Genomic DNA, 23995 nt, shown 5'->3' with positions numbered 1-23995 from the left:
GTGTCCTAATCTTCTCTTCTTAAAAGGACACCCAAAAGAATAGATTAAAAAAACAAATTTCGTCTGTATAGCACAGGGAATTATAATCAATATGCTGTAATAACCTTTAATGAAAAAGAATATGATAATGAGTAATATGTATGTATATGCATGACTGAAATAGTATGCTGTACACCAGAAATTGACACATTGTAACTGACTATACTTCAGTTAAAAAAAAAGATACCAGTTATACTGGATGGGGGCCAACCCGTATGACCTCCCTGAAGTTAGTTGCCTCTGTGAAGACCACATCTCCAGTCACACTCTGAGGTCCTGGGGGTTAGGGCTTCACCAGGTGAATCTGGGGAGGACACAGCTCGGCCCACAACAGCCGTTTATCAGCTGACACCCTCAGGAGCCCCTCTTCAAGTGGTGGGCTCTGGGGGTCAGTGGGGTCCTGGGAAAAGACTCCTACAGGCTTTGTAGATAAAGAGGCCACAGGTCGTGCTCAACTGATTGTTACAGAGAGTTGACGACCCCAGGCAGGTCACCCTCCCTCAGTGGAGCCCGCAGCTATGTGAATGCTCACACACCTGCCTGCCCTCACACACACAGTGGGGGCTCCTTGGAGGCATCTCCTGCAGGATGAGTTCCTGGAAGTCTGAGGCAATGCTGGGTCAGGACCCACTTTTGCTACAAGATCAGGAAGGACCTTGGAGACTCATCATCTCCCTTGACAGATGAAGAGCTAAGGAAGTGTGGGTGGCAGCCCCGCTCATGATCCTTGAGATTCTGGGGGCTCCAGTGGCATCGAGATGCCCAGCATTGTAGCCCATGAGCCCCAAGATGACCTGGGGTTCTCAACCCAAAGGTGCAATTCCTTGTAACTGGAAATCCTGGACTTTCATTCTTTATTTCCCTGCTACCCATGGGTGGTAAGCATTCCAGGGAAGCAAACTCTAGCTCAAGGAGCAGATGGCCAGCTCTGGGAGATTCTCATCATGCCGTCAGGAGGCCATAATGGGGAAGGAGGCCAGGGGCAGGAGTCCCACCCTGGATGGGGCAGGGTTTGGGGCTGTCTCAGAGATGGGCTGAGCCTCAAGTAGCAGCAGCCTAACCCAGGGAGCCCAGGGGACAGAAGGCTCAGTGGGCTAAATGGGTATCTTCGACAGTGCCCCCTAGGGGCCTTCCTGTGGTATAGCCTCAGGTGTTAGGTGTCCAAGGGCTTGTTGAGGACAGGATGACCAGAGGTTGGCGTGATACAGTAAATTATTCCAGGAGATGGCGCTCATAGCTTGCATTTCTTTACTAATCCAGTTTAAAAATCAGTTTTAAAACATCAGGGTTAGTAAATTCATGGAATGAACACGATGGGGACTTGTCTCACCACTTAGTTGATTTCAGGCCCGCCCTGTGTCCCCTTTTATCAGGTTGTCAATGATGAGAGCTTTTATCTTGCTTTCTGGAGACTGGAGATATTTCTTTAAAACCTGGAGAGATGGGAGAATACTTGGCGTGGTGGGGGGACCTGCACTGCCCAAAGCCTTCAGCGCCCACTTGTCTGACCCACAGGCCTCCCACCAAATGTGCAGCTCCCTGTTATGAACAGCAGACTCCTGGTTGGGGCGGCCAGGTCGATGCCAGAGGGCCGGCCCCAGCCCCTCTGCCAGAGCCCAGCCTGCCCAATGTCAGGGCCCCGTGTCCTGTCATTCTTCTCTGCCATCATCTGCCCTTTTCCCCACGATCATCATCTGTCCCTCATTCACTGCAGACATCAGTACCACATTGATGCTGCCCAAAGCCCAGAGCCCACTATTAACCCAGGGAACTCCACATCCACGGGATGACCCAGCCAATGCCATGACATCTTGGCCTCCAAGGCCCCGCCCTGCTAGCCACCTCCATCCCCACACCCACATCCCATCATAGTTTCCATCTCTCCCTGTCAGCAAACCCCCGTCTCCCCTCCTACTCACTTGCCTTGTCCTGACAGGCTCTGCCCAGCTGCAGGCCTCCAGAAATCTGGGCCCCATCACGCCATTCCCCTCCGTGCCCTGTTCATACGGCCTCAGCGTGCTCGGGCTAAACTTGGAAACCCTTTTTGATGACCCGCAAGGCTCCTCGGTATTCGCAGCCTCCCCTGCTCCTTTCCCTGGTGACTCTGCAGCCCTTCTCACCCTGAACAGGCCACACCTTCCTACGTGGCCTTCCCATGTTCTAATGGGTGCCAGCTGTGTCCATGTGCCCACACACCCCATCTGGACAGGGACCCCACACCAAGGGCATCACTTAGCTCTGTTTTGCCTTTCTGCTCCCTCCACCCCTAGCCCCACTCCTGAGCTGACTGTGATGAGTCATCAGGGCCTGTGAGACGACATTTCCTCAGAGGAGCCGCCCAACACCGGGGCCCAGACAAGGCTGGATCCCCTGCCGTATGTTCCCACAGCATCTGCCTTCCTCTCTGCTGCTCACCTGCTTCGTGGACCATCTGTGCTCGCCCTGGACCAGGGCTGCAGGTTCTGCATGGCCTGCTGTCAGCTGAGTATTGGAAACAGCAGCACCCATCACTCGTAGCAACGACGAGGGAAATGTGAGGTTGGAGATCTTGTGAACTTCCTCCCCACCCACCCCACCCACCACGCCGCGCCCCACCCACCCACCTGGGAAGAGTTAACATCTCACAAGAAATCCGGCTTGGCCTGGTTGGGTCCTGAGTGCCTCCCAGGCACCATGCCAGCTTCTGCCAGCCTGGCTGTCTTGTGTGGGTCACACAGAGCCTGCCTGAGTGGTGGGAAGGGGGGTCACAATGATTTCACCCGTGAGGACCCGGCACAGAGGACTCAGACAGTCACCCCAGTGTGCGGCACGCTGGACCCAGCTCTGTCTGACACCCCGGCCAGGGCTCACTCAGCAGGGCCCAGGGAGCACCGTGGCCTCGGACACCATCTTCCTGCTTGACTCCGTGACATCACCTGGCCTTCCCCAGCCAGGTGATCCGGGGAAAGAGGATCACTGTACGGGGCTGAAGCCCACGGACAGGGCGGAGAGCCACTCACACCCACTCAGGAGTGAGGGAAAGCCCTTCACGAGGAGGAAGGAGCCACAGGGGCAGGCTGTGGGCACAGGCAGGCGGGTGAGAAGTTCCCGAGTGGACGTGGGGTGACGCAGGACGGCGGAGGCCCAGAGTGACGTGAGACCCGATGGACGATTCTGGGGTGGGGTTGTTGAGCCGAGGGGACCATGAAAGAGCAGGTGGGGACCTCCAGGCTCTTGTCTCTGGGATGGGAAGGTACCCAGGTGATCCCAAAGGGTAGCCAAGCCTCAGAATCACCAACCAAGGGGGAAGAGCAGAGGGCACAGGCAGGAGATGCGGGGGACAGTTAGGTGGCAGAAAAGTGATGGATAAGAGTGGCAAGCAGTGCTGGGCATCCCAGAAGCCAAGCAAGGAATGAGCTTCGACAAGAAGGTGAGGTCCTGGCGGCAGGAGCTGGTCAGGGCGGGGCCTGAGCAGAGGGCGTGAGCGCTGGCGGGAGCAGGCTGGGTTCTCCTGCGGCCACCCAGGGGCAGTGTGCCTGCGGGCTCTCAGAGGGCGGGCCGTGCCTGACATCTCCCTGCACCAGGCTCTGTGTCCTGTCTTGGCCTCAGAGTCCAGTGTCTCTCTCTGGGCTCTGCCCAGGGCCACCACACTGCGGTGACCTAGCTAGGGTCATCCTCCCGACTAGGCTTTGGCCAGACCCTCCTAGAAGGTACCCGCTCCCCAGACACTGACCCTCGTGTCATGATGTGGGCGCCCCTCCATGAGCAGCTGGGTTCCTCAGAAAGCTCACCAGTGAGGATGCCTTAGTGCTGGCCTGCAAGGCCCCCAAGGACAGTGGGGAGTCTGTGGCCACGAGCAGGGGATTTGTCAGTCCCTGCCACCCAAGACGGCCACAGTCTTCCTCTTTTGGTGGCATCTCACAGTGTTGTGTGGTGACCGATCCCCAGTTCTCACGGCAGCTCTGGGCAGTGGCCGCTGCCCCCGGCACAACTGTCTCCCCACCCCCTGCATGCTGGCCCGGCTCCAGCCCCACCCACTCCAGCTCACAGGTCCAAAAGGAACAGCCTGGGGACACTCTGCGTGTAGAGAAGAGAGCACTGGAGCCAGGGTCAGGAAACCAGAGGGGACAGTTCTCACCTGTAACCCGTGTGAAATAAAATTCACATTTTACTGTAAGATGAGAAAAATGTCAACATAAAAAGTTTTCCATCTCTTTTTGTGAAGGAAAAGCCGGGCTGGTCTAAGAAGATAACTGACAAGCCTAGGAATGTAAAGGAGAGGCTAGGCTAGGCTAACAAGATAACTCACAAATCTAAGTATTGGAATACTGATCTGAGTTCTGCTGGACTAACTTGTAAATCTAAGTTAATTAGTGTTGGTTTGCTGTTCATGTTTTTTGCTAGCCAGCTGGATTTTCAAAGAGATCTATCTGGCTTTGGAATGTTGGTTTGCTGCCTCCCTGCCTCCACTTTTGTGATAATGATGCTGCTAAAGCTGTTCCATGCCTATTGGCCGAATACCCCAAGCTTGTAATTTACCCTATAAAACCTCATGCGCACGTCTTGGAGGTGCTCAGAGCTTCGGAGCAGAAGCCCCTCTGAGCCCGCCGGCGTAATACATCTGAGTACTCCAACCCTCCGAGTGGTGCTTGTTTCTTGGCTGGCCTTTTGTTTCCGTAACATTTCGACCTTCTCTCCCCAGCTGCTGTGCGTAGTGTATCTGCATCACACATCGACCAATCTTCCCCGTCGGCAGAAATACGTTCTCAACAAGCAAAAGCAACATTCTCCTAGCGACGATGCTACAACTCCTTAAAAGATAACATTCCTGCTCGACCTTGTAAGGGGCCACGATGATGCTCAGCTCTGGATTGTGTAAACAGTTAATAATACTTCATTTAATGTACAGCCTTCTGTCTCAAAAAACTTACATAAATTGACTTCTAACAGGCGGAACAGTTCTCAGAGCTTTCCGAGATGCTCTTCTTAGGTTATAATCCTCAAATTTTCCTCGAATAAAATTTTCTATTTCTTTCTTAGATCAACTGATGGTTTTTCGTTGACACCCTGAAAGGCTTCACTGAATGTGAAACAGTCACACCTCTGTGGGGCTGTTTTTCTCTGGGGCTCCAGGAGCAGCAGGGGTGCTGGAGGCCCTGAGGGGTCTCCCCAGGATGGAGGGGCTGCCAGGGCATCTCTGAGGCACAGGTTCACCCTGAAGGGCAAGGGGAAAGTGGTGCCGAGGAAAGTTCCAGGCAGGGACCCCAGGGAGGGCAAACTCCAGAAAGGAAAAAATAAACTTCTTCCAGGCAGATTCCTCCCTCCCTTGGCAGCCAGCTCATCCTGCAGGGCCCAGGGCAGAGCAGGCAAGTCAGAGAGGCCTGGGGGATCGTGTGGCCTCTTCCCACAAAAAGTATGACTTATGCAAATTATCTAACGTTGGAGTTTCTGTTTCTTAGTGTATTACATGGATTTTCCACCTGCTTCTTAGAGTTGTGGCAGAGATTGCAGGGGACAGCGTACACCGAGTGACTGAAGAGGGATCTAGGCATAGAGACCCCCCCAATAAGCGAAGCCTGCCATTATTGTATGCCTTTGCCAGGCCCCCTCATTGTGTGGTTCATTGTGGAGAAGCCATAGCAGTTAATGAATTCCTTTTTTACAGAAATCAGGTTGAGCAAAGACCGAGTGAATAGCCATGTTTACTAAGTGGGGCTTTCAAAGATTGTAACTCAGAATTTCCAGTCTGCGTAGCAGCCCCAGCCCAAACATTTGGCAGCGAGTGGTGTAATTCCACAGGGCAGGCCCAGGCTGGTGTCTGGGTGGGGGAGGGACCCAGCTTCAGGCAGAGCCCAGGGGGCGGGGCAGGGCCGGGGGTGGTGCTGGGCGGGGCCTGAGGCCTGCTTGCCGCTGCAACCACGCCCAACCCTGAGAACCATCTCTTCGGAGAGCAGTAGGGGCCGAGTTCATTTGCAGAGTCTCTGGGTGGAAGGAGGGCTGACCGGTGTATCTTCATCGCCCCGGGGAAAGGCGCCGGCAAAGTGAACGAGATGGCCTGGTGGAAAGCCTGGGTGAGTGTAGAGTGAGCAGAGGCGGAGGGTACCCGTGCGGTGATGGTCTGGAGGGAGGTCAGCTCCGGCAGCACTCTGCTGCCTGCCCAGCCGGGCACCACACGGCCCGCCAGACTGGGGAGGAAGACGAGGAGAAATGGCTCTGGCCCTAGAGGCGTTCATGTCCATCCGGGATGGGAACAGAGGAGACGGGCAGATAAAGGAGACTTGAAATGCTCCCAGGAAAGCTGAGGGGCTGGGGGAGCCCTGAGGAAGGGTGCCTGAGGGGAGGGGTCAGGCTGCTAGAAGACAGGGGGAGTCACGGTTGAGCCATATGCGCGTGCGTGGTGTGTGCCCATGAGTATGTGTTCCAGGAAGAATCAGGCAGATGTTCCCTTAAAGAGCGAACAGTACGTACAAAGGCTCAAAAGAGTGGGAAGCTTGGCTGTAAAGAGAAGTAGATCCCATTGGCTTGAGGGTCCTGGGGGGAAAGGTAGAGGGTAGGGGGAGATGTAGGCAGAGCTAGAGGAGTAGGCAAGGCTGGGTCCTATGGAGGCATGCATGGCAGGCTAAGAAGCTCAGGCTCTACCTTAAGAGCAATGGGGAGCCACTGAAGGAGCTTGAGCTGGAGAGCAACCTGATTTGAGAGGCTGAGGTTGGAGGACGCATCCATGCCCACACCTCAGGGGATGGGAGGGGGACCTGGCCCGCAGGGACCTTGCACAGTTGAAATCCAGGAGTGAAACCTATGGGCTGAGTTAGGGAGGACAGCACACCTTGTCCCCAAGTCTCTGTGTCCCAGCTAAATGAACAGATTCTCAGAGGTGTTTCGTATGGGGTTGAGTCTGAGGCGGTCTCATGCTAAGTAAGGAGTTGAAAACACAAAAGGGGGATGAAGACGATGAGCAGGTGATGTCCCCTGGGCAGGCATGATGTCACACGCTCTGCACTCCTTCCTTCCCTTCATCCCCAGGGAGCCCTGGGACATCAGGGCTGCTCTTTCCATTTTTACAGATGAGGAAACTGAGGCTCATTGATATCTAGTGACTTGCTCTGTCCCACAGGGAGCAGGCAGGGGTCTAGCATGAAATCTCTCTCTGCCCCTGTCCCCAGGCTCTTTGTGAGCCTTACTGGGTGACCCAGACTTATCCTAATGCAGGAAGTCTCTTTGTTACAAAAGTCACAACCCAGGGGCTCTCAGATTCAGACATACCGGGCCTGGACAGGTGGGACCAAGAGGAAGCCAGGGGCAACGTGGGGCAGCCCCAAGTGTGGCCCCAGCAAAGCAGCCAGGACAGGTTGAGGAGCCGGGGCGGCCTCCAGTTTCGTCCTGGCTGATGGGAATCTGTCTTGAGGAGGCAGACGTGGCAGGGAGAGCCCAGTGCTGGGCACTTTCCAAAGTCAGCTGCTGCCCCAGGTGGCCTGATTCTGGGCCTTGCTCCCAGTGGGGCGGGGGCGGAAACCCATCCTCGGGGCCCCACCCAGCCAGGCAGACAGAGGCCTCCTTGTAGGGACCTGGCCAATGTGGCCGGACAAGGATGACACTCACTGAGCAACCACTGTGTGCTGCACATTCCTCTACGCCCCTCACATTCAATATCTCACCTGAGCCTCGGGACACGATGCATTATAGATACTAATATCCTTACCCACAGACGAGGAAATGGAGGTACAAGGAGGCTGAGACGGCGCCCGAGGCTGTCACACTAGTAAGCAGCAGAGCCTGGGTTAGAATCTGAGCAGCCTGGTGCCAGAGCCCAAACCCTGTGGGCCTCACCACCCACACCCATGAGAGCAAGATTCCAGGTAGACCCCACCTGGGACTGACCACCAGGGAAGAACAGATGACCTCTGAGGCCCTGACCAGCCCAGGACTGGGACCAGAGCGGGCTGAAAGGTCTGCTCAGGGAGGCCTGCCTGCGGGACGGGGCCCTGTCTGCGCCTCTCTTGTGGAGACGAAGCTCTGTCTCCCGGGTGCCCCGGGTCAGCCCCGAGACGAGGGCAGGCCGAGGCGTGGCAGCTCCCCTGATAGCTTCACAGACACGATATAGATGTAGTCACTGACTGGCTGAGTCACCTTTCCAGAGAAGACGTTCCTGTCTGGACTAGCCCACTCCACCCGGCCCAGCAGAGGCCTAGGCAGGTCCTTCTTCCAACATGGGGGCCTTAGATCAAAAATCCGGAGCCCCACCACACCATGCTGACATCTGGGGGTCTGACGGCCAGGAAACTATCTTGTTTTTCCCTAAAACCACATCACAGGAAGGGAGACGGAGGCTTCTCCATGCGGAGAGATCACAGCCCCCGGGGAGCTATTTACAGACACGGCCACCGGAGCCCAGCCTCAGACCCGCTGAGTGGCCCGCTCCATGGTGACAGGGACACACAGCCTGGTCAGTCACTGCTGCACGGCCCCCAGAGTGCCAGCCTGGGGAAAAGAGCAGAGGGGGAGCCCCTCCTAGGGGGCCCCCAGAGCTCAGCACTGAGGTCTGAGATGACCCCACGCTCCCAGATGACCTGCATTTCCTGGGGCGAGGTTTCTTTCAGTGAAGAGTTCCAGGAAAACTCAAAGTCTGGAAAAGGTTGAGTCATTGGTAGATGGAGCTTCGCTTCTGAGTCAGGCTGTGGGTTCAGTCGCAGCACCGCCATCTATGCTCCGAGCCCAGCCTGTAAATGGGGCATTCGCACCTGTCTAGAGCAACAGGCAGGGCCATTGAGGAAGAGCACTGCATCCAAAACACCTAAAGCAGCTGACCCGCAGGGCCTGGCACACGGGAGGTGTTCAGATCACTGCAGGAGTAACAGCCGCTCATGACACCACACACAAGGGAGGCAATGTATGCAAGCCCGCAGCTGGGCAACATCTGGGGCCACACAGGCTCTCTGGATGAAATTTCCATAAGGAATTACTTCTAAAATTTTCTTCTGTGAAACACGGTGCTAAGAAGTAAACTAGGAAAGTCTGTCACTAGATATTTGAAATTCGATCAAAAGCTATGGAAAGACTCCTTACCTTTTACTCAAAAGAAATATCTGTACAGATATACCATGGGTGGGAAGGGAGGAGGAAGGAAGGAAGGAAGGAAGGGAGGGAGGGAGGGGGGGAATGAGGGAGGGAGGAAGGAAGGAAGGAAGGATGTGGTGACTGGAGGGGTAGTTGGGTGGTTGGATGGAGGGATGGAGGGATGTGGTAGTGGGATGTCTGGGTGGAGAAGGGATGAATAGATGAATGAATGACTTGGTGGGAGGATAGATGGTAGAGAAAATGAGTGGATGTGGGGCAGATAGGAGCAAATGAACAGGTGAGTGGGAGACCAAATGCAATGGGACTAAACTCTCTTCCATTTGAAGGATCTCTGAGTCTCCCTGAAACTCAATTCCCATCTCCAATCTTCCTCCTCTACCATCCCTCTCCCAAATCGCATACTTAAGATGGATCATTCATTTGCACCTGAGAAACTCTGCAGGGCACACGTCTCGAGAGCCCTCAGACAAGATCTGGATTAGAGATTTGAAGTCAAGGGCCAAGATACTTTGGTTATCCAGTTAATTCACAATTTTTAAAGCACCAAACTTTTTTATTTTTTCCCTAATCCTCTGCCTCCAAGAGCCTGTAGACTTGCAAAAGCCCTGAGCTAGCAGGATGTTCAGCTGGGTGCCCTGGCTCTGGTAAATACCCACTTCTCAGGAAGAGGGCAGATTGAGCTCAGACCATGCCTGGCTTCCCAACCTCATCTGCACACTCCCCAGGCAGCGTGTTCAGCTCCTTGAAGCCTTTCCTTTCTTGATCACTGTCCTTATAGCTTTGGAAAGGGTTGTCCCTTCCTGCTGCCAGCCAGTGGTGCTGGAGGGAGCTGGGGGTGGCCGGGCCTGCTCAGATGGCACTGGCTGGGAAACCCAGCCTGATTCAGAGTCCACGCCCAGGGCAGGGGCAGGGATGGGAAAGGTTTTGTGGCTCTGGCTGACGCCAGCCTGTTAACCAAGGAGCCATTCTGCAGAGGAGACAAGGCAGTCCCACAGAGCCGTGAGGGGAACCAGCGATCCCTCCCAGCCAGGCTGAGCAGGCACGGTCTCTGGGTGGTGGTGGGGGGTCCCCTCATGTATGGAATAGGTTCCCTACACAGCTAATGCCTCTGAGCGACTGTCTCTGGGTCATCTAGCCTCATAGACCGCCCGTCGCCCCAGTAAAACCACTGCTGGGCTCTGAAGGACACTCCCTCTCTGGTGTCCCAGCAAGCCCCAGCTGGTCCTCTCTCAGGCCCAGCCCCCCACATTTGGGTTGTTTTTAATTTTTTCTTTCAAGACAATGTTCATCACAAAAATCCAGGAAATGCAAGTAAGGAGAAAACAAATGTCCAGCTGAGGAGCTAAGGAGCCAGCGCCACAGAGGAGACGTGGCACAGGACTGCCGGGTGTGCGGTCCCCACGGGGCAGCTGGCCGTGGGAGACACAGGAGGGAGACGAGGCTCCCGACACTGAAGGCTGGAGTCCAGTCTTACATCCTCTTCCTGACGCCCCACAGTCAGCGTGGCGGCTCTGTAAGCGGCCCCGGTACCAGCCACCGTTGAGGTCTTCCCTCGTGCTGTCTGAGCCTGCAAGCCCCAGCTCTCCGGGGCTGGCGCTGGCGCTGAGAGCTGGGGTTCCACCGCTTGGCGTGGCCAGGTGGTGCTGACCAGCTCCTCAGGAGACACCTCCTTCCAGCCTGAGGGCCGGGCTGGTAGGACAGGCCTCCCCTTGGCCGAGGGGCTAATAGGCACTGGGGGCCTCTGCAGGCCCGACGTGGAAGGGCCACGTGGCCGCTTGGTGCGACGTGGACAAAGATGCCCCTTCCTCAAGACACAGCTGCTGGAAACTAGCATATCCAGAAGCTGTGGCCTCCCAGGTGCCCCTCCCCCAGGGAGAATGGGCAGGGCCTGGATGGATGCAGGTTCCCAGCCTCTGGTCAGCAGGCGCCAAACTGGTGCTCACCCTGCTGGGATAGGCTGCAAACTGCCCTGCCTTCCGGCTTTGAGCGGGCTGGGTTCTCTTGCAGATTGAACAGGAGGGTGTCTCGGTGAAGGGCAGCCCCCACTTCAACCCAAACCCCGACGCAGAGACCCTCTACAAAGCTATGAAGGGGATCGGTGAGTTGCCTTTCCACCGGGGCCCTGGAGAGGGGATACCAGGTGCAGCATGGTCGGGGGGGCCTCCCCATAACCCTCTGTGACTGACTCCTGCCACCCAGAGAATCACACAGGCCCCACCTTCCCCAGCACAGGTCTATATACACCCCCAAGACCAAGGAAGGGGGGAAGGTGGTTGTGAGTAACAGGGGTGGGGGAAGGGGGACATTTGCTGTGTGTTCCTGGGTGTCCTTGTGCAAAGGACTTCACCACACTCAGTCACAGCTTTCTACCTTGTAAAATGGCCCCAAAAACTCTGAACCCTGCGTGTCATGGTGAATTTTGGATGGGATGATGTTGGGAGTTTTGTGGGGCTGACCTGGGCCCAGGGGGCTCCAGCCACACAGGGGCTGCAGCTTCCCTCCACATCCCCCCCCTCCGCGCCCCATTTAGGCGGGCCACAGGGCCGGCTCCATCCTGTCTCCAGCATCTGCATTCCTGTGAGCCTGAAAGGGCTGGCCAGGAACCTTTGGGATTAGGGGATTTGGGTAGCCCAGCCCAGACAGCCCTCCTGTCAGATTTACAACCCCAGGCAGGATTTACCCTCTAACCGGCTCCGACTGGTGAATTGGGGCATTAACAAAAACTGCCATTCCCAGATGAGCTTAGAAAGCATGTTCAGCCCTCGATATCCTGTGAAATCTTTACTATCATCTCCATTTTCAAAAGGAAAAAACGGAAGCTGGGGGAGATGAGGCTTCTAGCCCACCCAGCTGCTGGGCCAGGGCTCAGAGCCAGTTTTCTGGCCCCTCCGACCTGATCTTCCCCCATGGCCACCAGCACAAGGCAGGTCAGGGCAGGAGGTCCCACCTGAGCTCCAAAGGCCCTGGGTGATGTTCAGGGGCTATCAGATGACCAGAGGGTCCTCAGAGTTGATCGCTGTGAGGCTGGGTCTGGGCCGTGCCCCAACATTGTGCGGGTGGCAGGGTGGACAGAAGGATTTCCTGACTGTCTTGTCTGCACCGTGAAAATCATCAGGTTTTGAGATCTTCAGATGGTGTGTCCCCACTGCTTGGCCATCAAGCAGCTGCCCTCCCTCCTCCCCAGCCCTCATCTGCCCCTTCCCGGGGGGCAGTGGGGATGCTCACACTGTGCACCCTGCAGGCACCAACGAGCAGGCCATCATCGACGTGCTGACGAAGAGAAGCAACGCGCAGCGGCAGGAGATCGCCAAGTCCTTCAAGGCTCAGTTTGGCAAGGTAAAGGGGGGCCTGTGTGCTGGGGGGGCCATGGGGACCAACACTGCCAGAAACAGCCGGGGACGCAGCCCCACTGTGGACCAGGCCCTTGTCCAGAGCCTGACCTGCTGGCAACATAGGGTAAATGGGACACAGTCACACTAAAAAAAATGGTGTACTTTTTCTCTGAAAATTGTATTTCACTCACCATCCTGTGTTTTATCCGGAAGACTTTCTGATGGCCCTCCACGGCCCCAGCTTGGTCCCGCCTTCTGTCATCTGGCCCAGCCTTCCTTTCCCACCTTCTCTTTCGCTTGCTCTGTTTTGTATTTGCTCCATGGCCCCATCCCTGAGCTGTCTCCCTGCTTCTGTACTTTGCTGGTCCTGTTCCCTGAGCCTGGAATGCCCTCCTCTCTCCCACATGCCGGAGACGCAGGCTGGGCTCCACTCTGTGCTGTGCCACGGGGCTGTCTCCCTGCGTTGGAGCTGCCACAACGGCGCCTCCTCCTTCCTGCCCTGCGGGAACTCCAAGGGCCGGGAGCACACAGCCTGGACCCTTTGTCCCTCCTCCCACTTCCCACTTCCCACCTCCCACTGCCCACAGGACAGAGCCAGGCATCGGCGTGCTGCGTAAACACGGGAATAAATGTGCGCAGAGTGTGGTGGCCAGAAGCCTCCACTGGTGCACATTGATTATGTGGAGATTTAATCCAGGAAGATAAGTGATGAAGCCCAAACCCTCCATGGAGGAAATCAATGTGCTTTTCTAAAAAAAAAAAATTTCTCTCTCTTAATCTTCACAACTATGCATTATTCTCTGCATTCGATACTGGAGGAAACTGATGTTCTGAGAGGTGGAGGATGTTGCCTAAGATCCCAAGGCCTGTCAGCAACAAGGCTGGGATTTAAATCCAGGTCTGACAGGTCCCCTGGTCCTTCACTGTGCTGTGCAGGGGGATCAGCTGGGTGTGGTCTTGTGGCTTCTCCTCTTGGAATGAGACACACGTGAGATAGGTTCCTTAATTCATTCCTCGCATTCATTGAGTGCGCATGGGCTCAGTGACAGGGATTTGATGGCGGGCAATGACAAGCTTGTATTTTGGGCTTACGATTTGCCCAGCACCGCCCTGGAAGCAGAGCTGAGCCACACACATCTCTCTGCCAATCCCCTAAGCGATGGTGTACAGCGGGAGGACCGCGGTCTCCACTTCATGGGACAGAGTAACGATGCTTAGAGAGGCTGAGTTGCTGGTCCCAGAAACCCCAGCCGCCCCCGCACGGCACAGCGCACGTGGGGATCCAGCCAGAGCCCCCGGGCCCCCGTTGCCACCTGCTGCCTGCACTTCTGCGGGCACAGTGTCAGAGCATCACCCCTCCTTGCTCCTGCCCTAGGACCTCACCGAGACCCTGAAGTCGGAGCTCAGCGGCAAGTTCGAGAGGCTCATCATAGCCCTCATGTACCCTCCATACAGCTACGAAGCCAAGGAGCTGTACGACGCCATGAAGGTAACCAAGCACGTGGAGGGGAGGAGGGGCGGGAGACACTCACAAGGACTCGCTGAGGGAGCGACGCTGGGACCCCTTTTCCAAGAAAGCCTGGCGCTGGGAGCTCCGAGCGGCCTGTTTGGAATGAGTCCAGCGAGCTTGCAGCCTGCAGCTCAGACTGCTGCCAAACAGACTGGCCTCCACTGTCGTGCGGCCATGGTGAGGCCAAAATCAGTCCTTCCCAGGTCACTGCAAGACCAAGGTGTACAGGAACTAGGAGCCAGCCTCTGCAGTCTTGGGCCTGGTCACCTGGCTTCCAGTTACTTCCCTCGGTTCCTTTCACATTCGCAGATGGTTAAGAGGGAGTCAGGACCGAGTAACAATAATCATCTCCATTGAAAGGACACTCACTGTGTGGGCCGCCGGGCATTTTACATCTATTATCCCTGCTCCACCTGCAGGGGGGGTGGGGGCTTGTTACCCCCGTGTCCTGATGAGGACCCTTAGGCTCACGGTGGTGGAGGGACCTGTTCGAGATCACCCAGCTATGGAGGCTCAAGCTGAGACCTAGCTTTCCCATCACACCCCTTGGCCACGGTGTCTACCACTGGAGACAGATGCACGTGACTTCCCTGGTAGCATCCTCCAGCAGAAGCCCCCATCCGAGTCGGGCAGAGCAGTGACTGGTCCTTCCCTTTGCCTCTTGCCGTGGGCAGAGCAGGAGGGCACAGGCGGTACTCTGCAGCAGACAGAGGTTTTTATCCACAGGGCTTAGGAACCAAAGAGGGCGTCATCATCGAAATCCTGGCCTCTCGGACCAAGAACCAGCTGCGTGAGATAATGAAGGCGTATGAGGAAGGTAAGGGGCCTGCCGAGAGGGAGGGCGCAGGACCCCGAGTTAAAGGCTAGCTTGGGAATGGCCACGAGCTTTGGCAGCCTAGCAGGGAACAGGGACAAGCAGTGGACTGGCCCCATTGGAAAGGACCCTTTCTGGGCTTTTCCAACCATGGATGTTGAGTGCCTACTGTGTGTCAAGTCCCATGCCTGACAATGAGATTGGATATGATTCAGGCTCTGTCTCTGAGCTCCCTAAGCCCACGGGCTGCTGGGGGGAAAGGCAGGCACCCCCTAACTCTCTGCCCCTTGACAATGTGGCAGTGCTGTGGGGCACAAGCTGTGTCAGCAGTGGATGGGGCTGGCTCCCTCCCGGCCGGGCACAGGCAGCCGAGGGGGCAGTGCAGGGGCCCGCTGCGGTGGGGAGCACAGAGCACAGACCAGCTTCCGTGGAGGCTTCCTCCTCCATCCTCCAGGAGGCCTGCCTGGTGGGGAGCCTGCCCGAAGGGTCTGGCTTCGTAATGCAATGGAGCTCAAGTGGCAGCCCCTGGCTCTCTGGCCTGGCCCATCTTTGTGCTTTGGGCTTGGCTGCCAACCCACGTTGCCTCCTAGCTCTGAACAACCACCAGGGGATGGAACCTCAGCCTCTCAGACGCCTGGGCAGGCAAACCCTCCCCACGGCAAGGACTTGTCCTTCCTGGAGGCTTTCGTGGGGAGACGTGTGGAAAAGAGGGCGGGGAGGAGGAGAGCTGGTCTGAGCCTCATGGTTCTGTTTGCCCTGCAGACTATGGGTCCAGCCTGGAGGAAGACATCCAAGCAGACACCAGTGGCTACCTGGAGAGGATCCTGGTGTGCCTCCTGCAGGTATCCCAGGCTCCTGGAGCCCCTTGTCTGGGGAATCCCAGCAGCTCCCCCCAGGGCAGAGCTGCTGGGGTGCGGTGGGGTGGGGGCAAGGCGGTTGCACAGCCACTGTGGCCCGGGCTCACTGGGTACCTCCCGGTGTGGCTGGAGGGTCCTCAGTGCAGGGCCCCTGCACCTCTCCTGACTCAGCCACACGAGGGCACCCGGGAAGTGGGAGGAGGCCCATCACTGAGCAGGTCCTTCTCGCCAGGCCCCAGGCCAGACACTTCACTCACCTTAGTTCACTGAACCCCCTAGCTCTCTACGAGGCATCCCTAACTGCTCTCATTTTTCTGGTTAGAGAGTTGAGACCTGGAGAGGATAACTGTCTGCCCTCTTGCCCGACTCTGCCCTCTGCCCCAGTGGTTCCACTCAGGCTCCTCCCTTACAAAGCCACCTCTTCTGTTCCCAGGGCAGCAGGGATGACTTGAGCGGCTTCGTGGACCCAGGACTGGCCCTCCAAGATGCACAGGTGGGGGGGTCTCCCTCAGCAGCTTTCACCCTGCTGGCCACCTGTCCCCACTCTCTGCCATCTAGACCCGGGGGCTGGTGCCTCACCCTGCCCCTCTGCCCGTGGGGGGCTTCTCTGATGCTAGGCTGGAACCCAGCTCAACTCTCTGCAGACTTTGACCGTCTGGTGTCTATAGAGGAAAGTGAGGGTGTAGGGGAGGAAGGAGACTGATTTGGGTGGGATCCGCTGAAGCTCTGCCCCAGCAGGAGCAACCTACGAACCCAGGGATCCTGGGTCTCTGAGCCCCAGATGCATGTAGTCAGCCTTCCGTAGGTCTGCCTGCTGGCAGAGAGCTTAGAGGTGCCCAGAGGCAGAGCCTAGTATCAAGAAGAGAACTTAACCAGGGATAGCGGGCTCCTGTCAAAAATCAGAGGAGCATGCCGACCTGGGAAGGCGGATGAGGGACCATCCTTCACCCGCTTGCTCACCTTCACTGGCTTGTTGGGGGTGTCCCAATGCCAGGATCTGTACGCAGCCGGGGAGAAGATTTGCGGGACTGATGAGATGAAATTCATCACCATCCTGTGCACACGCAGTGCCACACACCTGATGAGAGGTACCGGGGAAGGGAGGCAGGGAGGCACTGTCAGGTGGGACCTAGTAGGGGAAGGGGGCGGGTGGAGGCGCTCTGGCCACAGGGCCTCTCCCTTCACACTGAATAGCCAGTGTGTGGCCTTGTCAAGTCACGGAGTTGTAGAGAGAGCCAGGGAGCCCTGCATCCTTTCCCCGACAACCAACTGGAGGTCAGGGTGGTGCACTGATGTGCAGTCTCTGATCTGAGATGCTGGGGAGGGCGGGTCACACTGAGATGCGCATGTCCCCTAAGAGAAGGCCTCTCTCCACAGTGTTTGAGGAGTATGAGAAAATCGCCAACAAGAGCATTGAGGACAGCATCAAGAGTGAGACCCACGGCTCGCTGGAGGAGGCCATGCTCACAGTGGGTGAGAGACGGAGCCCCGTGCTCAGACTCACGTGTGTCCGCCGGCCCCGGGGTTCTGTGATGGGACAGCGCCAAAGGCAAAGGGCCGAGGGTGCAGCAGCAAGAGACGGGGTCCCCATGTTCACCTTCAAGGTGAACCTCTGCTCCAGCCCCTACTCTCAGCATGGACCCTTCACCCAGGACACTGGAACTCTAGTGGGGGTGGGGGGGCACTAGTGTCCTCAGTGAGCTGTGTCCGGCCAGATTGTTCTCTGGGCTGCTCACACAGTGCCCAGTGCTGTGTGTAGTCGTGTGTGTACGTGTGTGCATGAAGGTACGTGAGACCGTGTAGTGTGTGAATGTGTGTACGTATGCACACGTTTGCAGGATTGTGCCAGGCCCAGGACCTATGCTCACTCACAGCAGCCACACAGAGAACGTTCTGGTTCTGACTGTGAAGCCCTGAAGAACTCACCTATCTGGGTCTTTAGCTAGGGTTCCGGTCCCCGCCTCAGCTGCTGATTGAAGAAATGACGATGTGTAATTGGTCCAAAGTGAGGGATTGGTGGTCTGATGCTGGGGAACGCTGAGAATCTTCCCCAAAGCATGAGGTCAGGTTCATGTAGGAGGACCCGTTCCAGAGCACAACCTGGGGTCCAGAGCTGAGGTGACAGGGAGACGAGTCAGTGCAGAATGAAGAACTGAGCCCCAGGGCAGGGGGACTTCCCTCCTCTATCCCAAGATGGAGCCAAAATCACCTCCACACCAGGAGGTCCCCCATTTGGTGCCAAGCAGCCAGGAAGCCAGGAGAGCTGCACCGTGTGTCCCAGTCTCCAGGGTGAACTGGGACATCTGCATTCCCCAGCCGCCTTTGACTGCCGTGATAAATCCAGTCTGTGTGAGCATCTAAGCGTGCCCCCCACTCCAGTCCCAGCTTCCAAAGGCAGCCCCTGGATCCAATTTAAACTCCTGAATAACATCTTCAGGCAGGGAAAAATGAAGCCGTGTGGTGCCCTCGGGTGCTGGGAGCTTTCTGTTTTTCTCCTCGAAGACTCCCGTCACTCATTCCACAGGCGAGGACAGAGCAGGGCAGGGAAGTCAAGTAACGAGGGCACACGGTGCCATCAGGTGGGGTCTGAACTCATGCCTACCTCCCTCCAAGCCCTCACTCTTTCTGCTGCCTGGGTTAAAACAACAACCTCCCCACCCGGACACCAAGTCTCTGAAACACCGTGCATGAAGTGAGCCTGAGACCAGACGCCCGGGCACCTGCGTGTTCTGGGGCCCAGCCCCACCCGTCACAGGGGGACTCAAGCTGCAGGGGCCCTCTGCTAAGTGACATATAAAGCGGGCACTTAGAGGCCAGTGGTCATCATAACAGTGGCTCCTCCACGGAGCTGAGTGGCTGGACTCCTGGGGAAGATGGCTCTGGAAAGTTAAAGCCCAGGAGCTCCCCTGGGCGGAGCGGTGCTCTGATGGGCCAGCCCAGCCCTGAGCTCCCCAGTGTTTCCCACGCCTCGCCTTCTGTCTGCCTGCTCTGGGCTTTGCACCCGTATCCAGTGCCCAAGGCCTCCTTCCCTGCTCCACCTCTCCTGACACAAAGCCTCTCATTTTAAGATGAGGCAGGGCACAGATAAGTAGGCTAAGACTTGCATAATGCTAACCTTTAAGATTCGAGGCAAGAGTTGAATAAATAAACACATACACAGTGCCGCCTACAACCTCTGGTTGCTAACACAACTTTCCTGTTTGCCAGTTAAATGCACCCGGAACCTCCACAGTTACTTTGCGGAGCGACTTTACTACGCCATGAAGGTGACTGGTCTGTCTGCTGTGCGCCTTGCCCCCGACCCTACACGGCACCCACGGCAAAACCAGGATGCTCAGAGCCACCACCCAAGTCTTCGACACTTGGGTCTCCTCTTATCCCAGCCTGTTGTGGGTCAGAATAGTTTTAGTTCTCAGAGGGCACATCGAGGCTGGAGAGGGGAAGCCGCATCTCCTGAAGGCTGGCTGTGAGCAGGTGTATTCACAGGTGTTCACCGCGCTGAACTTTTACAACAACCCTGTGAGACCCATGTTGTAACTGCCCTCCTAGAGATGGTGAAACCAAGGCTTGCAGTCCAAGGTCACGCAGCTGGGAAGTAATAGAGCCTTGATTTGAGCCCAAACCAGTGCAATTGTCCTTTTCATGTATAATTTTATTTATGTCTAATTGTCCACGTGGCCTCCTTGAGAAAGCCCAGGTCAGGACTGCCAGGAGGTTAAGGCACCCTTTGAACGGACACATGCAGAGGGGGATGGCCACACATGACAACTCAACTTCCCTGTGTGTGTCCAGCTGCCGGTCTAGGGTCGCCTGCTGTCTGAAAGCTGCACTAGCTGCTCAGACAGATGTTCAAAACACTCGTATCGAGTTGAGGTTCTGGTTCCACTAGAACCACAGTGGAAAACAGACAGTCAGATGAATTCCCCGGGACTAAAGTTGGTGCCCACCTTCCGTGATTGATGGTTGCGAACATCACCTAAAGTCGGAGCCCCAAGGTCTCTGGCTACATCTGGCCAGGAAATGACAGAGGGCGTGGGATCCCCTTGGCCACGTGGCTCCCTCTGACATGAGAGCGTTCAAGGATAAAAGTGAGCAGGAAGGTCCTGCATGTGGGTCGGCCAGTTAAGCTGAGTTCATGGTGTTGCTGCCCTAGGAAGAGGTCTTACTCCTGAAGCCGTGTGCATTTTGTGTCTAGAATCTGATGTGGCCAATCACACGCTGCAATTTGGGGGCATTTGGCTTCTAATAAGGGAGACACATGGGCAGTGAGTGAGAGGAGATCAAGGGATCCCTTAGCACATCCCTCTCAGTGCTTCACTGCTAAAGCAGGGGCTCATTCCTGTATCTCCACCCCCTGTGAAAGCCCCCGGGACCCAACATAGATCTGTCTGTCATCACAGAGATGGACAAAGGCACATGGTGATGGTTGGGGGGAGGGTATAGCTCAGTGGTAAAGTTCATGCTTAGCATGCACGAAGTCCTGGTTTCAAAAACAAGGACTTTTTTTTTTATTTAAATAAATAAATAAACCTCATTACCACCCCCTCCACCAAAAAAAAGGAAAAAACAAAGAAGAAGTGATGGTTGATTGCTGTGTCTTATCCAGGGAGCAGGGACTCGGGATGGGACCCTGATAAGAAACATCGTTTCAAGGAGTGAGATTGACTTAAATCTCATCAAGCATCAGTTCAACAAGATGTACGGCAAGACCCTCAGCAGCATGATCATGGTAAGCCACGAGTTCCCAGTTCTCCCAATTCTAACACCAGTTTGAAACAGAGACCTTACTGGGAAACCTGAATCCTGCAACTAATGTCCAAAGTCACAGGTGCCCATCCCTTCCCAGTGGGCATCAGGACCTTGCATTGCTACGTGGTGTGTGCAGGGGTCAGCAAGGAGGTGGGTGCGGTTAGAGCCTGGCGGGGAGTGGAGGCCCCTGTACATTTCACACAAAGTTAGCTGTGCCTTTGACTTACGGTTGCCCCTCTGAAAATGACACACTGAATCATCAAGAGTCAGTGAGAGCAGATAGTTTAGTAGGAATCGAGGCGTGGCAGTCCCATCCAGATTTAAGTAGTTCAGGCAGCAAAGTTTTACAGAGATAAATCAGATGGGCTCCAGTGGGTTGCCTAACTTGATTCCAATTAGTGAAAGTTCTGGAGCCGAGAAAATGCAGGGTGATTATCACTTCACGAGACATAGCTCTCCTGGCCATCTCCTGATGCCAATTGAGACCTTGACAGCTTCATTACCAGACGTCAAGTCACGAGAAACACATCCCTAAGTCTTCACTGGCTATTAAGTCAGGTCTCTAGTCATTCTGCAAACATCTACTGTTCACTACACTTTCCGAGAAACACATAGCTTACCGTATGTTAAAAAGACATTTCTGCTTTAAGACGTTTCCGAATGGCCCAGTAGGTAGGTGGAGGTGGGAGGGGTGGAAATTATTCTTGGTTTTGTTTTAGGAGGGCTGGGTGAAAATCAGCAGAGGCTACAGCTGTGTCACTCAAAGGGCTAGCTTTCCGAACACTTAGTCCCAGCCAGTGTCACAAATTCCTACAACCACACGTGGTTTCTGAGGCATCAGAAAGATTTCTATTCCTTCTCGCCAGTCCAGTTAGAGCCACAGTCAGACTCCAGAAGAACAAAAGCACTGCGTGAAAATGATTACTTTTGACCCAACTAACCTGTAGACCTCATTATGGAGAGAGATGTATTAGGCTAATTAGTGCATAATCACTAATACAGCGCCTTATTTAAACCTACATGAAGCCCACCTTCTTAGGTTTTACCTGAAGTTTACCTAAAGAGAAAATTTCTAGGAACCGTGAGTAAGTTGACCAAATATTTTCTTTTTAGCATAGACCACCCCCTGTAGACGTCATCAAAGCAAAAATGATTTCCAACAGCAATACCAGCATTAAAAACTCTGGCATAGAAATTAATAGAAAAATGTATAAAAATCCCATGATAACTTTATACTCATATATTTGAGAGGGTAGACAAAATGAATGGCTTTTTAAAAAAAACCATATTACAAAAATCTTTTGGGAAGTAGTGAAAAAAAGAAAAAAGATATTTAAAATCTCCAAGAAAATTTCAGGCACCAATGATTTTATAAGCAAATTTGACAAAACGGTTAAGGAATTAGATAATTTCCATGAGACGTAAACTGCTGTAGAGAATAAAAAGGTGGAACTAGTCCCCAGCCCTCACACTTACTCACCGAGTGGCCTTGAAGAAATCCCATACCCTCTCATGGTCCCATTTTCCTCAACCACATAGAAAGGGAGCTTTCCTATTCCCCCGGCTCTGTGTGTAGATCCTTGGCTGGCCAGTCCTATCAGGACCTGCCTAATAGCTGGGGGGCCTGGGAGACCACAGAAAGGGGGTTCAGCCACTCGACCTCTGGGGTCTACCCTACTGGTGACCAACGTCACTTGACCCCTACGTGAGCCGGCTGCTATGCAGCCAAGCTCATGTTTTTCCTGCTATTTAATTCTCGCCACATCTCAGCAAGGTTCATATCATCATCAATGTCATTTCATAAATGAGTCTGAGTCTCAGAGTGACAGTGAGACTTGACTCAGCCACGGGGTCAGTGAGTGATGGAGCTGTGGTCCAGGTTCTGCGTGGGCTCAAAGCCCAAGCTCTCTCTACTGCACCCTCCACCTCCAGGGTGATGGAGAGGACTCCAAGCCAGGCCAGTGCCACAACCACCGCCTTCTAACTCTTGTGTCCCTCCTGTCCCCAGGAAGACACCAGTGGCGACTACAAGAACGCCCTGCTGAACCTGGTGGGCAACGACCTCTGAAGGCTCAGAAGGACAAGCACAAAGGCCAAGAAGGCGGAGGCACTGGATCCTGCTTGCTGAACCTTGGCCGTGGCTGGGTGGGGGTTGGGGTGGGGGGAGCCAGAGCACGCCCTTCAGTCTTCTATCTCCCAGCTTCCAGTGTTTTGCAGCCAGTTCCTCTGACCCGGGGGAAGGGTCAGCCTAGGGCTCCTACCTCCACCGAACTCCCAAGTCAATCTCAGGTGTGAGCACACGGCCAGCATCTCAGCACAGATCTGGCCGGACAAGTGCCTCCGCCTGAGGGTCTGCCGGTGCTGGGCCTCACTTCTTCCTTCCTGCACAGAAGCTTCCTCAGCCTGGGTCTCAGAGTCCCCTCGGCGCCAGCTACAGAGAAACTCAGCCCCACCCTCATCTACTGATCTGGATCTGCAGAGAAGGGACCAGGGAAGATGGAATTTTGACAAGTCTCTCAGAGGGAGGGTATAGCTCAGTGGTAGAGCGCACGCTTAGCATGTATGAGGTCCTGAGTTCAATCCCTAGTACCTCCATTTTTAAAAAATTAAAAATTAATAAATAAACAAACCTAATTATCTACCCTCTCCCCCCTCCCAAGAAAAAAGCTAAAAAAAAATTGTTTTAGTAAGTTTCTCGGCTGAGACATTTCTCTTTCAGGCAACCAGAGAAGGTTGTGAGAGCCCGTTTGTCTCACAGCACGTACTTGTGGGCAGCTGAGAAAGGAACACGTATATCCAGGCCAGCTGGGCTATCACTAACATTTGTTCACCAGCATCATCTAAGATGCCAGGCTAGAGGTGGGAGAAAAATGCTCTCGCCATCCTGCCAACAGAGAAAGCTGCAGCTCAGTGTCCTGACCCAAGGATACTGCGTCCTAAGAGGCCCGGGCTTCTCTGGTCCTCGATCACATTAGCCATTTTTCCTTCCATGACACAAGCCTGGAACATCTCTAATCCTGATCTAATCCTGACCAAACGGCAACAGCAACTGGTTAGAGGAGAAGCTGAGGTGCCTGTGTTGTGCTTTCCAGAATAATAAAGATTTATACATTGGAATCTAAGTGTCTTTGGATTTTTAGTGGTGACCAAAGTAGTACCAATTCAGTTTGTCAGTGGACATCAAAGAAATGTGATTAAAAAATCCTGCTGATCAGACCTGAGCACACAGGTGGGCTGTGTCTCCTTGTGGGGACACTCTGAGTGGGCCTGCTGTCACCCGAGGGATGGCTCTTCTAAACCCCTGGCCTCTTTGGATGGCCCGGCCTCTTCCCGGCAGGTGCGATCAGCGGAGTTCTTCCTTTAACTTAGCCGCATTCTGCCCCACGGAGCCTCCTGCCCCTGAGGGCGCCGTCTAGGGCCCTAATGCTTAGCCTTTCTCACCAACAACTTTCTGATCTCTGAAGACAGCCCACATATTCTGCCAAGACTTCTTCTGTCAAAGCTGAATGTCCCCAGTCCCTTCAACTGCCCCTCCCGAAGTCCCATCTGGGGCCAAGCCCTCTGAACACACCCTCATTTACAAACCCCTTTCAGAGCGCAGCCTCGAGGAGCTGGGTCGGGGGTGGTTTCATCTCTCTCT

The 23995-nt window shown here is 55.1% G+C and overlaps 1 protein-coding gene across 1 annotated transcript; it reads left to right on the top strand.

Moving 5' to 3' along the window:
- Window positions 1-5963: 5963 nt before the first annotated feature.
- On the top strand, window positions 5964-23472 carry LOC116155747 (annexin A8). Its single transcript, XM_064487977.1, has 12 exons — window positions 5964-6089; window positions 11101-11191; window positions 12335-12429; window positions 13801-13914; window positions 14662-14752; window positions 15512-15591; window positions 16040-16099; window positions 16601-16694; window positions 16984-17079; window positions 18814-18872; window positions 20213-20335; window positions 22364-23472. The coding sequence occupies exons 1-12, from the start codon at window positions 6069-6071 to the stop codon at window positions 22421-22423; spliced, it is 984 nt and encodes a 327-aa protein (XP_064344047.1). The 5' UTR covers window positions 5964-6068; the 3' UTR covers window positions 22424-23472.
- The last annotated feature ends 523 nt before the right edge of the window (window positions 23473-23995 follow it).

The sequence above is a fragment of the Camelus dromedarius genome, chromosome 8 (assembly GCF_036321535.1).
Source record: "Camelus dromedarius isolate mCamDro1 chromosome 8, mCamDro1.pat, whole genome shotgun sequence".
In the NCBI taxonomy this organism is placed as follows: domain Eukaryota; kingdom Metazoa; phylum Chordata; class Mammalia; order Artiodactyla; family Camelidae; genus Camelus; species Camelus dromedarius.
The sequence above is the reverse complement of the archived record's forward strand: the minus strand, read 5'-3'. Positions and strand labels throughout refer to the sequence as shown.